This window comes from Diabrotica virgifera, chromosome 4 (assembly GCF_917563875.1).
Source record: "Diabrotica virgifera virgifera chromosome 4, PGI_DIABVI_V3a".
In the NCBI taxonomy this organism is placed as follows: Eukaryota; Metazoa; Arthropoda; class Insecta; order Coleoptera; family Chrysomelidae; genus Diabrotica; species Diabrotica virgifera.
In genome coordinates, this window is record NC_065446.1 from 229,061,694 (window position 1) to 229,083,073 (window position 21,380).

At 33.6% G+C, this 21,380-nt stretch overlaps 2 protein-coding genes across 3 annotated transcripts in view; both read left to right on the forward strand.

The window, feature by feature from the left end:
- Nucleotides 1–21,380, forward strand: part of LOC114327395 (coatomer subunit zeta-1) — a 33,296-nt gene that overhangs the window by 5,401 nt on the left and 6,515 nt on the right. For both annotated transcript variants that reach the window (XM_028276003.2, XM_050649905.1), the window contains one exon: nucleotides 13,371–13,504. In XM_028276003.2, the coding sequence (XP_028131804.1) occupies nucleotides 13,371–13,504 (134 nt within the window). The remainder of the gene's footprint in view (nucleotides 1–13,370; nucleotides 13,505–21,380) is intronic.
- On the forward strand, nucleotides 18,457–20,530 carry LOC126884104 (uncharacterized). Its single transcript, XM_050649902.1, has 2 exons — nucleotides 18,457–19,007; nucleotides 19,099–20,530. Exons 1-2 carry the CDS (start codon nucleotides 18,676–18,678, stop codon nucleotides 20,063–20,065), a joined length of 1,299 nt encoding a protein of 432 aa, XP_050505859.1. The 5' UTR covers nucleotides 18,457–18,675; the 3' UTR covers nucleotides 20,066–20,530.

Below are 21,380 nucleotides of genomic sequence, written 5' to 3' on the forward strand. Positions count from 1 at the left end.
TACTCAAAGTACAATTACCCGAATTTCTCGGGTACTTATTTCGAGTACATTCGAATGTAAAACCTGAAAAAAGGTAAGAAGGTAATACAGTAAACTCTCTCTATAACGAACACGGTTATTACGAAGTTTAGCTTATAACGAGGTACGGTAGATGTCCCATGAAATTCCTATTGAACTGTAACACCTGTATAACGAGGCATATTTGGTTATAACGAGGAAAAAGGAAATCGAAGAATATGTTTCTTTACCTATTTTTAGCGCAGTAATGGCTATAAATAAACTGCCTGTATACAGAAGCCCCAACATCTGTGTGGTTATCGAGGTCAGTGCCGTAATAAAATCCACCGCCTATAATAAACTTCTTCCTGATCTGTTTATTTTTCGACAGGTATTTAATTTTATAGGAAATTTACAATTTATGATGGCCGAAGCCTTATTGTCGAGGAAACAATATTTAGCATTTTATATTGCTCCGAATGGCTTAACTATAGGAAGTTAATGTCTTAGAAAACTATATTTATTCATATGTATGCACAATATTATTGTTGTCTGATATAACGAGGTAATTAGTCCGCCATTTCAGTTCTCGTTATAGACGGAGTCTACTGTAATTATCTCTGCATCTTTAAACATATTTATGAGTCATGAAAACATAAAATAACGTACAATTTCAACTGACAAAAACTAAGAATTTTAAAAATTAATCATCAATTAATAATCAGTATAACACCACTCACACTCACTGATTAATTTTATTGGCTTTTAAGATTACTCAGTTTTCAAAGTTTTCATCAGTTAAAGCATTTCTTCGAGGGCTATTAATTATTGTAGCATAAGAGAATAGGTGTTCTGTAGGTGTAGGCGCAGAAGAAGGCAAGCATGTATTATATCTAGAGCCTGGATTATATGCACTAAAAGATGGTTAAAATATGCATGCAATATGCACTTATAAAGTAACCAAATATGCTTTTATTATATGCACTTTAGAAAAAAATTTTTGCAGTTTCCAAGGCTTGAGATTTGAAGAGAAATAAAATTATTGTATAACTTAAAGAGTTTTTATTTATTACTACATTTAGTAATAAAATATAAATGAAAATTCACAAGAAAAGGTCCTCGCTCCTGCTGTTACAATATATAATCATAAAATATTCAATATTTTCCAGACTAATGCTATGCCTTCTGTCAGTTATTAAGTGTTTATATGAGAAAAACGTTCTTTCAACATCACAAGATGTAATGGGCGCAAATCTAAAGTTTGACAATTAGCGAGGGATCCATATTAACAACTTCGTCTAAACTTCCATTGATTATGTTATTTATTGATCGCAATAAACAAAAGCCCTAATTTCTGTTTAAAACGTCACTAAATTTATCTTTAATTTTTTTTCCAATTATTGTCCCTGAAAGATTTATTGTTTATTATTCTTTCTTTGATATCTTTCATGTTATTATTTGCAAATGCTATCTCTGAGGTTCTCCTTCTATCTTTGACTCTCTAGTTTTGTAATAGAGTTTATAATTACATATTATGTCAAAATTCGATTTTATATAGAACAGTTCATTCTGAACAGAATTCTCACAAAAATTTTTTGGCATTTATAGGACGTTTTGCCGTAAAGAGGATTTGAAACGAATTTACTATACCTAGCTACCTGTTGACCCTATTCTACTGATAAACAGTTCCAGATGGATTTTCCAAAACAATAAAACTTGTAATAAAGCCATTTAGTAGATACATACTTGGAATAAAGTAATTAAGTTATTTAGTAGATACCCCAAGTATATACCTGCTCTGAATAATTTCAAGAAAGTATTATCTAAATATATATAGGAAACTATTTTATTTATAGTCCCTTCTTTAACGGTAAAATATTGCAAAACCTCTAAATTTTAAAGAACCGCTTGGATTGACATGAAATTTGCACATGACATGTGCTTTTCTCCTGGGGGTGGTTTTCACCCCCTCTTGGGGGTGAAAAAATATTCGTCCAAAGAAAGTCAGGAAATGGATAAACTGGCTAATTTTGAGTAACTTTTGTTCTATAGAGTTTTTTCACTAAGTCAATACTTTTCGAGTTATTTGGCAGTGAATATGTTCATTTTTTCAACAAAATAACCACGCTTTTAGACGGTTTTTCGCAAATAACTCATATTGTAAGTATTTTGTCGAAAAAACATTCTTAGCAAAAATATAGTCTGTAAAAAATTTAAAAAAATGGTGTATACATCACGTCTCTGCACTTAGTAGAAGCAGAGATATAGGTAATGAAAAATAGGTTCATATTCGTCAAATTCCAAATGGAATACTTTAACGTGAAATAACCAAAAATGAAGCACATTTCGGGGAAAACTCATTACAACTTATTTAAAGTGTTTAAAAAAAGCTCCATTTTTGTTTTATAAAAAAAAATTCTAGCATCAAAATTAAACAAGTTACGCTCAAAATAAAGTTACTCCCTTTTGGTTTTGGTAAAAAAATCGAGAAAATCACCCCCTAATTAGTATCTTAAATGAACTTAATCGTTACGACTTCACAAGTTTCTTGACTCGTGTATATATTGTTTATATAATCTGTAAGTTTCATCGGTTCAAAGTCCTTATTATTGAAAGGGCTGTAGCTAAAAGGGGTTGAACGAGTCACTGATCACGAATGTATGCAAATTTAGAAACACCAAATCTTAATCAATTTTTGTCTTAATTTTTGTCTTAACAGAAAAACAAAAAAATACATGATATTCAGAAAAGCAAATCTGACTTTTTTTGTTTTTCGAGATTTTTGGTATCTCTAACAATTTTTAAGTTATTTTGAAAAAAAGCATATTTTTCAAAATTTAAATTTTTAAAAATTTTACTTTGAAAACCAAATTTTTTCAAAAATAAGCACTTTTAATCGATGAAACTTACAGATCATATAAACACAACATAAGTAAAATAATTTGTGGAGCGGTAACGATTAATTTCATTTAACTTGCTAATTAGGGGTTGGTCTTCCCGATTTTTTTTTGCAAAAAGAAAAGTGACCAAGTTTATTTTGAGCGTAACTTGCTTAAACTTAATGCTAGAAACTTTTTGTAAAAACAGAAATAAAGCTTTTTTTAAACACTTTAAAAAAGTTATAATGGGTTTTCCCCAAAAAGTGCTTAATTTTTTGGATATTTCACGTCGAAATATTCTATTTGAAATTTGGTGAATATGAATCAATTTTTCATTAGCTATAACTCTGGTTCTACGAGATCCAGAGACCTAAAGCGTACACTATTTTTTTTTACCTTTTTATAAGCTATATTTTTGCTAAGAACGTTTTTTTCGACAAAATACTTACTTTTTGAGTTATTTGCGAAAACTCGTCTAAAAATGTGGTTATTTTGTTGAAAAATGAACATATTCACTCGCAAATAACTCGAAAAGTGTTGACTTGGCGAAAAAGCTCTATAGAACAAAAGTTACTTAAAATTAGTCAGTTGACTCATTTCCGGACTTTTTTGGACATATATTTTTTCACCCCCAAGAGGGGGTGAAAGTCACCCCCAGGGCAAAAGCACACATCGGCACAATATCACTTTTTTTCTTTGACATGTAAGCTATGCGCTTGCCAAATTTCATGTCAATCCAAGCGGTTCTTTAAAATTTAGAGCAAAAACCGTGAAAGAATGGACTATTATGCGATATTTTCTAGTACATCAAAACATGCCGCTATATTCCCTTAATCCCATGTTTATGCACATGCATTTTGCATATTATCCTGGCTCTAATTATATCTTAGAAAAACTTTTTTAATTATAGGAAACTTGCCTTCTAGAAATTTAACAAGTTCTAGTTGTATTTTGGATGTTTTTATTGTTTCGTTTTCAGACGATTGAGACTGCGTGATGAGATTGGTTTCTTGTGTCTTGTTTAGGTGAATACTCTGGTTCATTGAAATCGAAAAAGCCATCTGGAGTGGTATAACTTGAATCTCTCGTATCTAGTTCTCCGCAATAATCAAAATAAGTTAGTTTTTCAGCAGCATTCATCACTATCTTTTTCAAAGCGTCCATAGAAAATTCTGCATTTTTTAAGACATTGTACCAACGCAATTTAAACTTAGGATGGACAATTGCGGATATAATGGCCTCTTCCGATGACAAATTAAGTATTTCAGAGAATCTTTTCTCCAAGCTCTGCATATATTTTTTAGGAAAAACTCACCGCCAGAACTAAGTGTTTGAAGCTTTAATTTCTCCCATTTATTCCTCAAAGATAGCAAACTTGGAAGTACCCATAATAAACACAATCTTCTCCTTGCAGAACATCGAAGGTTGTAGCGAGAGGTTTCAAGACCTTACAGTACGCCTCTAAGTACAGCAACTCGCTTTCTTTAAAGTTTTTTATATCAAGCCTTTGAAAAAGAGACGGTAGCTTTTCTTTTTCACTTAAAATTTGCGAAACCGAGTCATCATAGGAGTTCCATCTTGTTACAGCTGGATAACCTTTGATGAATGGACTGATACTGAAAACGGAGTTTTTGCGTGTTGCTATTAATTTGTTAGCACATGGCGCAGCCCAGATGGACGAACAAGGAATTAAATAGACTACATCCTAATAAGATCAAGATGGAAGTCGTCGTCCATCAACTGTAAAACATTTCCTGGCGCAGACTGTGGAAGCGATCATCAACTCCTGGTATTGAGCGTTCGACTTCGTTTCAAAGTCCCCAAAAGAACACCCCAGAGAAAAGTCATGTCTCTAAGTCCATCAAAAATCAATGACTTCCAACAAAACCTAGAAGATGCTCTTTCTTTAGATCAAGTAGATAGTGAGCCTGAGAGCACTTGGATCTATCTCAAAGATAAGGTAATCGAGGCTGCAAAAGACTGTGAGGCAGCGGTTTCCACTGGCCGTAAGCCATGGATATCCGATAATACGTGGACTGTGATTCAACGCAGAAAAGAACATAAAACTAGATACGGAACAAACGATGAATACAGAGCGTTATCGAGAGAAATCAGAAAACAGTGCCGCAAAGATAAAGCTGATTACATCTCTCAAATATGCAGAGAGATAGAGGAACATGGCTGTCGAAATGAACCGAGGGACTTATTCCAGAAGATCAAACTCCTTACCAGAGAATTTAAACCTCAAACGTGGTCTGTAATAGATAAGGAAGGTAATTTAAAGACCGATACTGATGAAATATTGGAAACGTGGCGAAACTACTGTGGCGAGCTATATAAAAATAACGAGGTATCAGCAGAAAATCAGTGGCCTTCTGACTACCCTAGAGAACCTACTGTCTTACTCGCTGAAGTCAAAGATGCAATTAAATCACTAAAGAGAAATAAATCCCCAGGCATTGATTCAATACCATGTGAAATACTACAGTTACTAGGTGACAAAGGATTACATATCATCCATTCTATCTGTGTCGCTGTTTGGAATTCAGGTAAATGGCCATCTGATTGGTGTACCTCAATTTATATCCCACTACACAAAAAAGGAACTACTACCAGATGTGAAAACTACCGCACACTGTCACTAATAACACATGCTAGTAAAATCTTGTTGCATATCATCAAAAACAGATTAAAAACCTATCTACATTACCAAATACCTCAGGAACAAGCGGGGTTTGTAAAGGGTAAAGGTACAAGGGAACAAATCCTGAACCTGAGACAACTCATTGAAAAGTCTAGAGAATTTCAAGTACCTATGATTATATGCTTCGTTGACTACCAAAAGGCATTTGATTGTGTAAGCTGGATAAATCTGTGGTCAATTTTAATAGAAATGGGCGCACCAATGCACCTGGTGACACTTATTAAAAATCTGTACCAGTCTAATATAGCGACAGTACGACTAGATCAGAAGTTCTCAAACCAATTCAAGACCGAGAGAGGTGTTAGACAAGGATGCGTGTTGTCACCTGACTTATTTAACATTTATGGTGAACATGTCATAAGGATGGTTTTAGAAGGATGGGCCGGTGGAGTAACAGTAGCTGGTAGAAAAATCTCCAATTTAAGATTTGCTGATGACACTACACTTATAGCAGCAAATGAGCAAGAAATGTTTGATCTTCTGCGAAAAGTTGAGTACGAAAGCAATAAAGTTGGTCTGAAAATCAATAAAGCTAAGACAAAAATAATGGTGGTCGACAGATTTGACACTATTCAACTGACTAACATATTACAGGAATACCAGATAGTAAACACCTTTGTCTATCTCGGATCTAGTATAACTAACGATGGTAACTGTGAAGCAGAAGTTCGGAGACGTATTGGTATGGCAAAAAATGCGATGAGTCGCCTAACTAAACTTTGGAAAGACAGATCTCTCTCTCAAAATATCAAGATGAGACTGGTGAATGCCCTTGTATTCTCAATATTTCTATACGGAGCAGAGACTTGGACTCTTCGTGCATGCGAGCGCCAAAAAATTGATGCCTTTGAGATGTGGTGCTGGAGAAGAATGCTGCGCATACCTTGGACAGCTCATAGGACAAACGTTTCCATTCTAAACCAACTCAATATTAAAAAAAGGCTGTCCACAATATGTCTGCAACGAATTCTGCAATTCTTTGGTCACGTGGTTCGCAGAGGTGACGACAGTTTGGAGAGATTAATTGTTTCTAGAAACGTTCCGGGGAGAAGATCAAGAGGACGATCACCAACTAGATGGTCTGACCAAATAAAGCATTCAGCTGGAAACTCATTCTGCGAAGCTCTTAGAGCAGCTGAAGATAGAGGCCAATGGAGAAACATTGTTAGGAATATTGGAAGAAATCACGATCCTTAGTAATGGGGAAACGACAGGAGAGAGAGAGAGAGAGAGATTAATTTGTTCTCCCACATGCAGCGACAAGTTTAGACTTGCAAAAAGTACTCGGAAAATGTACTCGTATAATAAACGCGCGTATCGGGTATTTTACCCATATTCTACGGGTACGAGTACCGAGTACTTTATTGAAAATGTACTCGGGTACCGGGTACTGAGTACCCAAAATGTACTCAAGAGTACAGAATTCGGGTACTTGTACCCGGGTATTGCCCAGCTCTGACTAAAAGTTTATTATGGTTCATTTTCTGAAATGTGACAGTTGTCAAAACTAGGAAACTGGTTGTAATTAAACAGAAACAATCTTACCTAAAAATATTCCCAGTATAATAATCTAGCTAGAATATTCCCCGTATAATAATAATCTGATTGGAGAGAATTAAACACCTAACGAAAAATCTTACTACACGGTTGGAAATTAAAATCTTAAAAAAAAAATAACCAACTAAAATCGTAAATTGATATGACAAAGTATTAGTTTGTAAAATTAAAATAACAATTCTGATTTACGCGTTTCATTCACTTTGTAAAGATTTTTTTCCTGACACTGTATACCTATAGTGTTTCCATCGGGAATTTGCCAACTGTCGGCTCTTTAGTCTCTTTGATGACAGTGCCGACCATTGGCGTGGAAATGAAGAAAAAGGGTCGGTCAGTTCATCAAACGCATATTTCGAGAAAAATCATATTTAATTTCGGTTTTAACTTTAAAAAGAAACACACACGGTTTTTGTATCTGTATATTTTTTTTATATCAATTAAATAATTTTTTAAACAAATTCAAAAGATTATCTTTTGTGTTCCGGAAAATATGTTTTAGGTTTTTTGGGTCATTCTAAACAAGAAAGTTATTTTGTCATTTTTCTCAAAAGTTGATAGTTTTTGAGTTATAGGCGATTTAAAATCGGAAAAATGCGAAAATCGCTGTTTTAGAAGGTTAAAAATTAAAAACTCATATTTAAATTATTATTTTTAAGGTTGCCAAGTGCTTAAATTAAAGTTTTAACATTCATTTTCAAGATCCTGAAGAGTAAGTAGTCTGGTCTAACTTCAATTTAGACCTTTGTTTTTTAATTGCTAATAATGCGCGTCCATCCGATTTTTACGCCGGTGCGGTGGCGCTCTATTTCAACAATCTCCTATGTTGCCCCTGAAAACATTTTTTTAGTTTTTTTGGGTGATTCTAAACACACAAGGTATCTTGTCATTTTTCTGAGAAGTTAATAGTTTTGAATTATAAGCGATTTAAAATATGAAAAAGGCGAACATACACATTTTCGAGACTTACAAACTCATATTTAAATTATTAATTTTAGGTTGCCAAGTGCGTAAATTGAAGCTTAAGCATTAATTTTCACGATTCTGAAGGGTAATCTGATCTAACTTCCATTTAGACCGTTATTCTTTAATTGTTAATTATACGGGTCCATCCGATTTTTATGCCGTATACTATTTCAAAAATCTCATATTTTGCTCTGAAAAACATTTTTCAGATTTTCTGGCTCATTCTAAACAAAAAAGGGTCCTTGTCATTTTTCTGAGAAATTAATAGTTTTCGAGTTATAAGCGATTTAAAATATGAAAAATGCAAAAATACGCATTTTTAGGACTTAAAAACTCATATTTAAATTATTATTTTTGAGGTTTCCATGAGCTTAAATTGAAGCTTAAGCATTCATCTTTAGGATTCTGAAGAGTAATCTGGTCTAACTTCCATTTAGTCTGTAATTCTTTAATTGTTAATTACACGAGTCCATCCGATTTTTATGCCGTATGTATACTATTTCAGAAAAATCTTCTTTTGCTCTGAAAAACATTTTTTTAGATTTTCTCGCTCCTTCTAAACAAAAACGGTTTCTTGTCATTTTTCTGAGAGGGTAATAGTTTTCGAGTTAAACATGCAAAATGTGAAAATACGTATAGCGTATTTTCGCATTTTTCAGATTTTAAATCGCTTATAACTCGAAAACTATTATCTTCTTAGAAAAATGATAAAACCATTTGTGTTTATAATTGCCCAAAAAACCTAAAAAAATGTTTTCGGGGCAAAATCGGAGATTTTGAAATAGCCGACGGCATAAAAATCAGATGGACGCGCATAATTAACAATTAAAAAACAAGGGTATACATTGAAGTTGGACCCGATTACTCTTCAGAATCCTAAAGATGAATGCTTAGGCTTCAATTTAAGCTCTTGGCAACCTCAAAAATAACAATTTAAATATGAGTTAATAAGCCTCGAAAATGCGCATTTTCGCATTTTTCAGATATTAAATCGCCTATAACTCGAAGACTATCAACTTTTGAGAAAAATTGATACCTTTCATGTCTAGAATGATCCAAAAAACCTAAAAGAATATATTTTGGTGCAAAAAAAGAAATGTTTTGAATTTGTTTAAAAAAATTGTTTTAACAATTTCTGACAAAAAAATTCACTCTTCACTATTCACTCTTCAGATTTGTTTAAGGGGGATATTTTTGAATAGGAATCTGCAAAGAAAGCGAATCATATTTTTTTTCAGACTGGAGCGTCCTCACAATATGGACTATCTATTTTCTTTGTAATAAACTAATAAGATATAAACTGTTTATTGATAAACGTCAACAGTGTCAATCCTCCTACCCACTTTTTTATTTCTTCGCTTCCGTTTTAAGGAATGATTATGTAACAGTACCTAATTAAACAATAATTGTACCTATTATATTATATCGTCTTGTACCCGATTTTTGTTAATTCATGAATTCTCGAAACAATTGCATTATCAGTCATTCAAGTATATTCATTTTTGAAACAACGCGTTCACATTGAACATGCAAATCTTTGTTTTTTAATTCGATTAATATTTGGTAGCAAAAATATATATAACTCTCCAGTAACTCCGCCACTGTTCAAATAAACGAATCGGAAAGAATTTTGTTTGGTGACACGCAGGTGTACAATTATAAACGCGGTGTTGCCGCGTTCATGAAATACGATGCCGATTTAACGTTAGGCAGAGAGGGAAGAACTAACTAATAGTGTTCTTTTGTTGTTGAATTGAAACGAACTAGAAGTACTGGATGTGACTATCACAATTTGGTTTTTTATTACTTAAAATTTGATACTTTAAATGTTTAAACTTGTTTTAACATTAAAACAAAATTCTTAATATCGTGTTAAAATCATCAATATGGCAACGTCAATTTAAAACCCGCTACTTAATTCTGCCCCGACTACAGTGTTGCCGATACTCCAAAATTTCCTTTAAGTATAATATATACAAAGTTGCTTCAATTTATTAGTGAAGGCCCATTGAAATTTGAAGTACCTAGTTAATTAATTTGTATATTTTTTAAGAATATTTTCATATTATCTTTCTAACAGTGTCATTGAGTAACAATTGAATACTAAAATAGAGAAAACATTTTCAGAATATATAAACTTGGGAATTTTAGGAAATATATCTGACAACCTTGATTTGAAAGCCGGTCTCTTTGATATTAATATGAGTGCTGATTATGTTGGAAAATTATTGGTGGATAAACTATATCTGTGTGGCTAAACAATACCACAGATAATACCATAATCTTTTTAATCTTTTCTCAAAATGCTTTGCGCACTATACTTAATGAAAATCTTTAGAAAGTGAACAAATCACATAAATCAGAAGAATTTTTGTTATTTTAATCTACAAGTTAATACATTGTCATAACAATCTATTATTTAACTAATCCATTCCCAACTAAAATAGTAAATAAAGATATAACAAAGGATTATTTGTAAAATTAAAACAATAATTTTTCTTATTTATGCGTTTATAAACGCGGCGGTAGACCGCATACTATCGTGGCACCGGTATAGTAAATTACAATCAAATTAATTGAACAGAAGCACATCAATTGATACAGAGTCTTTAAAAAATTTTAATTAGGGTAGGCTATGAAATGGCTTCAAAGTCAGGGATGCCGGTAGTTTAATTTAGTATTATGTTCATATGGGATTGAGCTACAATTACTGGTGTAATGAAAATTCATCATCATCAATGGTGCTACAGCCCTATAAAAGAGCCTCGACCTTCCTAAGTCTTAGGTCAGGAACCAAAGCTTTTCACCTCGCAATTTTTACAGAATGGAGCGATTTGCTTGAAAATTTGAGAATAAGTAGTGGATAGTCAAAGGATCAAAATCTACATGATGCCAATTTACCATGGGGGTGGTTGCCACCCCATCTCGGGGGTGGAATTTTTTTTTATATTTTGACTGCAGAAGTTGATAAAAACATTCATTCTAAGCAAAAAATGTTGTATACATTTTTTTGATAAAATTAATAGTTTTTGATTTATTCGCTATCGAAAGTGTTAGTTTTGTTTAGAAAAATCAATGTTTTTCGATACACTCATTTATCACTCAATTTTTGCTGTAGAAAAATTTTTTTTAAACCAAGTTCTTGGTAATAAAATAACCTACAATTTTATATTGAAACATTTTTTCGTATCTCTGATGCTAATTTTCTATTCTGTACCAAACTACAAAAATTCGTTATTCGCTTTTAACTCCAGTTTTTTAAAAACTAATATTTCTAAGCCAGTCAAACTTCTAGAATCTATTAATAATACACAAATAAATAAGAATGAATAAGGTCAATGACTAAAAACACCGCTAACTTACATTATTATGCTTCCAATTGGATTACTCCTTTCTTTTTCAAAAAAATATATTGATTTTTTAACCGTAACTTTTGTATTTTTTATTTTAGAAAGTTTGTTGAAAAATAATTTTGTAGGTTTTTACAAGATCTATAAGCCTATTAATATTAATTATTTTTAAAATCCTCAGTCGCAAAAAGAGGTGACTTTGAAAAGGTTAGTAAAGGTGGTTTTAGTGATATTACAAGTTTTAATTGTCAATAGCTCACTCAATTTCTGCTGTAGAAAAATTTTTTGCAAACCAGGTTCTTGAGAATTAAATATGTTACATTTTCATATTTAAACATTTTTTCGCATCTCTGATGATATTCTTACTATTCTGAAGAAAAGGCTATTTTTTTCCAAACTACAAAAATTCGTTATTCGCTTTTGACTCCATTTTTTTTAAAAACTAATCATTCTAAGCCAGTCAAACTTCTACAACCTATTAATAATACATAAATAAAAAGACCAAATAAGGTCAATGACTAATTTTAATTAGGGTGGTGATTAGGGGGTTGCTTGCGATCACTTTTCGCTGAAAAAAATATAGACTGACATTCTTTTCATTCTAAGTCACTTAATTTTTGAGCTAGATACTTTTTTATTTCTGGAGATAGATATTTTTAAGTAAGTACTTTAAATTAGTTTGAACAAGTTGTCCTCGAAAAATGCATAGTTTTCCCGTATTTTGACTTTGAAACTACAATATTTAGCATTTGACGAAGAAGAGCCAACATATAATAAAGTACATATAGCTCGATTACTATTGGTCTCAAAAAAACGGTTTTGTTTATTTTTTCAAAAGGTACATGTTTGTTAAGTAAACTTGTTTTGATAAAACGAAAACGAGTTATTAGCAGAAAACTTATTAAAAACATTGATTTTTTCGATATAAAACTAACACTTTCGATAGCGAATAAATCGAAAACTCTCAATTGTATCAAAAAAATGTATAGAACGTTTTTTGTTTAGAATGAACGTTTTTATCAACTTTTGCGACTAAAATTTAATGAAAAATTTCCACTCGCGAGATGGGGTGGCAACCACCCCCCATGGTAAAAGCGCCTTTCGGCATGACATAGATTTTGATCCTTGGACTATCCACTACTTATTCTCAAATTTTCAAGTAAATCGATCCATTCTGTAAAAATTGCGAGGTTTTGTTTGGACTATCTATTACGCCAGTCAGTTCTATCCATTGCCAACTGTTGCCAGTTTGCTGCGCCTATTTTTCTATCATCCTCATCTACACCATCCTTCCATCTGAGTTTTGGCCTATTCCTATTTCTACTTCCCACAAGTTGTGACATAAGGATTCCTATTTTTTAAGAGACACTACATCTTTACAACCAAATATATGTCTATATCTAATATATATTACACTGGGGAACAATTTGAAACTCAATTTCTGTTGAGTTAGATTTTTTAGCTGTTTTCTATAGAATTCGGCATGCTGGTTTCAAAACTGTTTTTAGTTTTCTTCTATCACGTCACGTTCGGTTTCTGTGTGGGTGGGGGTATGACGCGCTGATAACTGCAACTGGTCTAGACTTGCCTGTTCAGTTACGTCTGTTATACTGTGGTGATGGTGAAACGTTGTATGCCGGTTAGCAGTATTTAGTATTTCGTTATTGAAGTGTGTAGAACTACTTAAAAGCTTATTTTTCTTTTTGTTCAGAGCAGACCATAGAGCCTCTCCAATGATCCCTAAAGAGGGTGAAATACACTTGAGAGGATGGTGGTCATCTCTGAACGAATTGAAATATAAGATATCTTTTATTTTCATGATATTTACTCCTATTGAAAATACGTACATATATCAATTGATTTGTTTCAGAATAGATATCTGTTTTTTTTTTTATTTAAAAAATAATAAACTCATTTTAGCTTATGCTTGTGAGTGTTTTAAATTGTTTATACGACACAATTAACCAGATCTTAAAGAAAAATATGGAAAGGAAGGCACTTTTAGATCAATTAGATATTGTAATGTTAGCTGTGGATGAAATTTGTGATGAAGGGTAAGTTAGTTATATCTGTATTAGGGCAATCCGATAAGTAGTAAGCCTCCAAGAGAATAACGAACATTTTGGAAAAGGTGCAATTTATTTTTCTATATTGACCCAGCGATGTTCTAACCTCTTTAACTTGTCTGGAAAATATGTTTTCTTGAGGTCTGCAAAGTAGACTTCCATAGCGGCATTCGATTTAAATTTCTGCTTTTAAGTTTGGAAAAGAAGTCTAACATGGCCAAATCTGGAGAATACGCTGGATGGGACAGTAGTTCATAGCCCACATCGACCAGTTTAGACATGGCGACGGCGCGCGGCGGAGGTGTGAGCCAGTGCGATTAGGTCTGGATCCCGCGTATGAAAAAAAAGTTGATAAATAGCAAGATGAAAATTTGTTAATAGCTTAAGGGTGTCTAGTCGGACAAACTTTGATATATGGGAACACTGGAACAGGGGAAGTTTTAATTGTGGAACAGGTTAAAAATTTGGAACGGTCAGACCACAAAAACGTCACATGTATTTTGTCCGACAGAACTTCCAATTGATTTGTTACCCTTTCATTAAACTTTCATGCAAAAATCTGACTGCTATTTGCTCTGAAATGATCTTATGTTGGCCTGAGTGCGAAAATGCAGCATCCATCGCGTTGACAGCTTTCTCATGCCCAAAATTTCATGCAGGACATGACTAACGCGATCTTTGAGGTGCCTACTGTCTCAGCTATTTCGCGAACCTTCAGTGGACGGTCTGCCAATAGTCGATCGGGGATTTTTTTCACGTTATACTCCGTGGTAGCCGTTTTCGGGGCACCTGTGGGTGACTTATCATAAACCGACGTGCGACCACGTTGAAACTCAAAGCAATTTTTGTCGGTCGCCATCGAAGAAGAATAGTCACCGTACACAGCATTCAAGCGCTCTTTGATTTAACTGTGCGGTTTTCCTTCCAAAAGTCAGAATCGAATCACCGGCCGATGTTGCTCTTTTTTTCATTTTTCTAGAATCCCCAGATACGCTGGCTTCCACACGCGGTGTCGCGGTCAAAACAAAAGTTGTGATGATATCGGTTAACAAACTCAGTCGGAGATAGGATTCGTTTTTAAGATATTTATTTTAAAGCCAAAACATTCAAAAGATAAGGTAATTAGCGTTAATGACTTGTTAATTACAATCTATATATCGGACTTTCGTAAACCTCGGGCCGATGTGACGATATTTGATACATGAATGAATGATACTAAACGACGATTGAGTGAATTAGGAATTGCATTTATTTATTAATGTGAAATGGACATATAAGGAGAAGACATCTCGCTTAACTCGCCAGGAGGAAAGACAAGTAACGATCTACGATCAGCTGTCGTAAGGGATGGGGTTTGTGAACCGTCGAAATCGCTCAGCTCGCCAAGACGACGGAGTTCGGAAGGTTTCGGAATATGGTCGGAATATTATTCTCAGTTCAACGCACAGAGAATGATAAATGGCTTTCCGTTTCGTCTTTTATACTGTCCAAGACGGTATAGAATCCAGAGACACCTATAGAAGAATACGAAATGAAACAAAGCGATTGGTAAGAAGAACAAAAAATGAACACTGGGACAGTTTACAAAAAGGATGGAAAGCGACTTCTACGGAACACAAAAACAAATATGGAGATTCATTAGAAACCAACGGAAAGAAACGGCAGAATTGAAGGAATACAATAACATACTAGCAAAAGAATGGGAAAGATACTTGACGGAACTGTTTTAAGGAAAGGAAAATAATAATCAAAACAATAACCTACCTGAATTAAGACACGAAATAGAAATCAGTTTTTAGGAAGTAGAGATAACCATAAATTCACTCAAAAACAGAAAGTCACCAGGACCAGACGGAATAACCAACGAGCTTCTAAAATACGGAAGAGAAAGTATAACCCTAGAGATGACAAAACTTATACAAAAACTAATATTGCGCTGCAAGATACCAGACACATGGAGAAACAGCATAATGATACCAATGTTCAAGAAAGGAGACAAAGAAGACCCCAACAATTATAGAGGTATAAATATACTGAACACCGCACTTAAGCTAACCACAAAAGTCCTAACCAACAAAATCAATAAACTAACAACTTTATCAGATGAACAACAAGGATTCAGATGCGGAAGATTCTGCGTAGATGTCGTATTTGTACTGAGACAAATCACAGAAAAGGCCATTGAGTACAATAAACCAGCATATCTATGTTTTATAGACCTGACAAAGGCTTTCGATCGCATCCAAGTCGAAGACGTCTTACATTTATTGTATAGAAGAAACATACCAATCAATATTATACAAACCATCGAAAACATCTATTTTCATAATCGAATACAGGCAAAGATAAATGGAAAACTAACGCAGTTTATACCAGTACAAATCGGAGTCAGACAAGGTGACTCATTAAGCCCACTGCTCTTTAATATAATAATGGACGAAATAATAGAAGCAGTACGTAAAGGTCATGGTTACAGAATGGGGAACAAAGAAATCCAAATATTATGTTATGTAGACGACGCCGCAATAATCGCCGAGACAGAAGACGATCTCCAAAGATTAACACACATCTTCAATACAACAGCCAATAAATACAATATGATAATATCAGCAGAACAAACCAAATGTATGACAACATCTAAATACCCACTAAGATGTAAAATCGAAATTGATGGGAAAATAATAAAGCAGGAAGCAAGGTTTAGATATCTGGGAATAAATATAACCAGTTACGGAAATGTTCAACAGGAAGTACGACAACAAAGCTTAAAAGCAAGTAAAGCGGCGGGATCCCTTAATGACACAATCTGGAAGAACAAACACCTAAGACAAGGCACAAAATCAAGAATCTATAAAGCAGCAATTAGACCTATATTGACATATACGGCGGAGACAAGACCTGACACATCTAAAACGAGACGACTACTAGAAACAACAGAGATTAAAATACTTCGACGAATATCAGGGAAAAGTCTGTTGGATAGGGAGAGAAGCGAAAACATAAGAAGATCATGCAATGTAGATGATATAAATGGATGGGTGACAAAACGGAAACAGGAGTGGAACGAACACATTAGTAGAATGGCAGAGGATAGGATAGTACGAATAGCACGAGATAAGTCACGAAATGGACGAAGAAGTATTGGCAGACCAAGAAAAGATGGTGCGATAACTTAAATAATTTAGGAGGCTAATATTGAAGAAGAAACAGGCTTTAAAGCCTACATACAAGAAGGAAGAAAAAGAAGAAGAAAGTCGGTATAAAAACACTTTTTTGTTTTTGCTTAATACATTGGCGTACTCTAGACGATAAAATTATATTAACGTCACAGACTATGAGCTTGATTCACCTGAGATTTTGATACAGCTCGTCTACAGAAATGTATGATAGTAGATTTCTCTTGCGATAGTGACGCCACAGGGCAGGGAAGCTAAGTATTTTTCCACCTACCTCTACCGAAAGTATACTTTTCCGAACCTGATTTTAGGGAGCAAAGTTGTACTTTTCCTCCCTAGGGAGGAAAAGTAAAAGTGACGTCATGGTATTTCATTCATGAAATATAACTTATTGACGCCCTGTACAATATCTATTTTCTATTACGTAAGTATCTATACATTTTAACGTTTATTTAAAAACATTCTCTATTTTGCAGAATGGTAAAAAACAGTAAATTGTTATTCTGATTTAACAATGTTTACATTAATAATTTGACTTATATTTGACAGTTGACAGTTATATTGTACCTACTTCACAAACCATACATACTCTAGACGTTTCACGACCATGTTAATCTTTTGGATCGAATTAACGCCATCTCTTGATTGGAATGGAAACTAAATTGACAAATTTTAGTTACGTGGGAATTTAAAATTAAAAATTTTGCGGGATTTTTGATGAAATTTTGCAGGAAATTAAAACAACAGAAAGACAATTCAATGTTTTATTCAATAATTATACACGATTATACTATGAGTTAAAATTACCTTAAAAGTTCCATCTACATAAAAAATACCTACTAAAAGTATTGTCTAAAAGTTCTGTTAGTAGGTAGTGTTGTAATCTGGGCTGAAATACCAATGTAACCAAAAATCATAGTTTTACGGTTTTACTGAAAATTTAAAAATATTCCAATTTGTTTTCAAAATGCTAAACACTACTAACTGCCATGTGTAACGTGAAAGCACTGATGTGTAATATTAAGTTGAATGAAAATTTTTGAAAGAATCTTGTAGGATGATTGTTTAGATAAATACCTTATAATCTTTTACAAACTTCCAAAAATATATAGGCCCGGAATGTTGATGACACACTTGTCTATTGGAATAAACTGTTTCGGGATCTATTATATTGTTTTTTTTTAATATGGAGAAACACAACAGGAGATGATCAATGTAAACTAAAAATTCTACTCATAAAAACGGAGAGGAGGTTAATACAATTGATTAAAATTGTGATTAAATCTAATTAAGAACGTAACACCACTATTATAATAAAATAATTAAGCCACAAACTGTAAAATAAAAAGTAAATAACAAATTAATTTAATTGTCAACTGTCAGTTGTTAAATATGACAAGAGAATTGACTGACAGCGGCATCTCTGGATTGGAATGGTAACTAATTTGCTGTCTTGACCTTGACAATTTACGTGAAACGTCTATGAGTATGTATGGTTTGTGACCTACTTATTAAGTTGGATTTATAGTTTGACGTAGCGTAGACGTAGACGCAACGGAGACGCACTGGAAAAGATCAAAACCGAATTTTGTGTACTCGTGTTTATAGATGAACGCAAGCGCCTGACGGAACGTAAGAGAAACGTAACGTAACATAAGAGATGACTAAAGTTGGATTTATAGTTTGACGTAGCGTAGACGTAGACGCAACGTAGACGGAAGAAACGGAGTGGAAACGTAAGAAAATATTTTGGCAATTTATAGATCGACGTAGCGGAATTTTTGCGCATGAGTAGTAACAGTAACTTGACTTGGTGACCGTGAATGAGGGAAGGGATTTTTTATTTCTTATCAACATTTATTAAACACAACATAACCCTATAAATATAGAAATCAAAAAACAAACAGTGTTTGTTTATTTCGTTTATTTTAACTATACCGTTGCTTTAACTATCTATTATAATATTTATCCGTTTTGTGAATAATGGATTGTGAACTACACGAAGGTATCCTTCTTGGTGCTGTGGGATTGCTATTGTGTGCAGCGGTTTTGGAAAATGCTCGACGTAGGACTATAACCAGACCCAGGCGGCAAAGACGCTACAAAACAAGACCAATAAACCGAAATAGAAAAATGAAAAATGCTTATAATTATTTTTTAAATATGAAGAGAGCAGATGAAGAACAATTTTTCAAATATACCAGAATGACTGTTCCAGTTTTCAATGAATTGTTAAGTCTAGTGAAAAGAAAAATTTCCAAGAGAAAAATAAAAGACGGCATATCTGAAGAAGAAAGGCTTGCCCTAACATTGCAGTAAGTAATGTATCTGTTAGATAAATATCTCAAAATTATTCAAACAAAAAAACTTTCCTCAACAGATACCTATCACAATATTTTTTTTTAGATACCTATCACAAGGAGGAAGCATGCAAAGTTTGGCATGGCATTACCAAATGGGCTTAACAACAGTTCACAAAATTATTCACGAAACATGTAAGGCAATATGGGAGGAACTTTCTCCAAATTATCTAAGAGGTCCTTCGTCTCAACAAGACTGGAAGAATATTGCCAAGAGCTTTTTCGAAGTATGGAATTTTCCCAATTGCATAGGTGCCTTAGATGGGAAACATGTTAACATACAAGCTCCTCCAAAAACTGGCTCTCTTTTCTTCAACTATAAGAAAACATTTAGTATTGTACTGATGGCAGCTTGTGATGCTAGGTATCTATTTACTTTGGTAGATATTGGTGCATATGGTTCCCAAAGTGATGGGGGTATTTTTAAAAATAGTGTGTTTGGTAAGCGTTTAGATTCAAAAACATTTAATGTACCTTTGCCTTCTGAAATTCCCAACACTAATATTAAATTCCCCTATGTGTTCGTTGCTGATGAAGCATTCCCCCTAAAGGAGTATATAATGCGTCCATATGCAAGGAACAATTTGACTCTAAAACAGCAAATTTTTAATTATAGACTTTCAAGGGCTCGCAGGATTATTGAAAATACATTTGGAATTTTAGTTGCCAGATGGAGAGTTCTCAAACAAACCATTAATGCTGATGTGGACAATGTGGATAATATAGTAAAAGCATGTGTGGTTCTCCATAATTTTTGTATGCTTAAAACTCATGGAACAACCGAAACAACCCACTATTGTCCTCCCGGGTATGTTGATTGTGGAGATGAAGAAAATGCTGTATGGCGGAGAGAGATTGATGAACCACTACAGTCAGTTGGGCGTGTATCAGCCAACAACGCTAGTCGGGTGAATATAGAGTCACGAAACACCATGACAGACTATTTTGTATCACCTCAAGGAGAAGTTCCATGGCAGTTAGAAAGAGTACTGAGAGGAAGAACACCCCAATAATATTTTGTTATGGGTTTAAATATAATATCATCTTTGGCTTTTACAACTCCTTGTGAGTCTTTGCAGCATTGACTATTGTCTTCCATTGGTTTCTATCCTGTGCTACTATTTTCCATAATCTCACTTTTTCCATCTTCTCCAGGTATTCTCTGACTGTATCTTTCCACCTTTTACTAGCCCTCCTGCCAGTTGTCTTTCCCAAAATACATTGTTAATCAGTATGTCGTCATTACGCTGTACCACATGGCCTGTCCATCTTAGTCTATTGGATTTTATGTATCTCACGATGTTACCTTGCCTGTAGAGAGTCTCTAATTCATTATTGTATCTGCTCCCCCATTCATTTGTCACTGTCACACTGTCCCTGCAAGGACCATATATCTCATAGGATTTTACATTCCCATATTAATAGTTTAGTACATTTGGATTTTGGCATGTCTATATAGAAGCTTTGACCTCATTAGATGTTGAACAGCAAAGAAAGATTTATTCCTCTCCAGTATTTGTATGTATTTCAATCTCCCGTTCTCCTGTGTTGTCACTGGTAATTGTTGTTGCTAGGTATTTGAATTCCTTGACCACCTCACACTTATGATCGTTTATGGTAATGTTTTTTCTTATTCTTTGTTGTTCCTTTCTTGACACGACCATGTATTTAGTTTGTTCTTCATTTATTTTCCGGCCGACATTTAGTGTTGCTTCTTCAAAGTTCGAAACCATATCGTTAACCAACTTCCATTGTTGTCTGTGTTACAGCATCTACATCATCTGCAAATGCGAGAACTATCTTTACTCCTCTGGCAGTTACATCTAGTTTGACTCTTGTCAGTCTATTGAATGTTTTGCTGTTTTTTTGTCAAATTTTTGCATTTTGAAGTTTTTATATGACACAAACAGTTTTTTTCACAACTATTAATTTTATATTAGAGTTGGAAATTTTAGGGTAAATGTATTTTAATTTGTGAAAGAAGTTTTGTTAAGTGACAGTTAAGGAATAAGAATATTATAAGGTTGTGTTAAGTTTCCGCCAAAGTGTATGAAATGACAAAAAGAAAATATTGATACATTTTTGGCAAAGTAACGTAAGTGCCATTTGTGGAGAAACATGTTTTTCCATTAAACTAACGCTATTATTGTTTAGAAGATACTGCCAAAGTGTAGTATGCCTATACATTATGCTTAAAGTAATTCTAGGCTTACTACACTTTGGCAGTACTTTCTAAACAATAATAGCTTTATTTAGTTTAATGGAAAAACATGATTTTCGCCAAAAATGATAGAGGGCTTAATGGTTATTTTTGTGATGCACATTAGG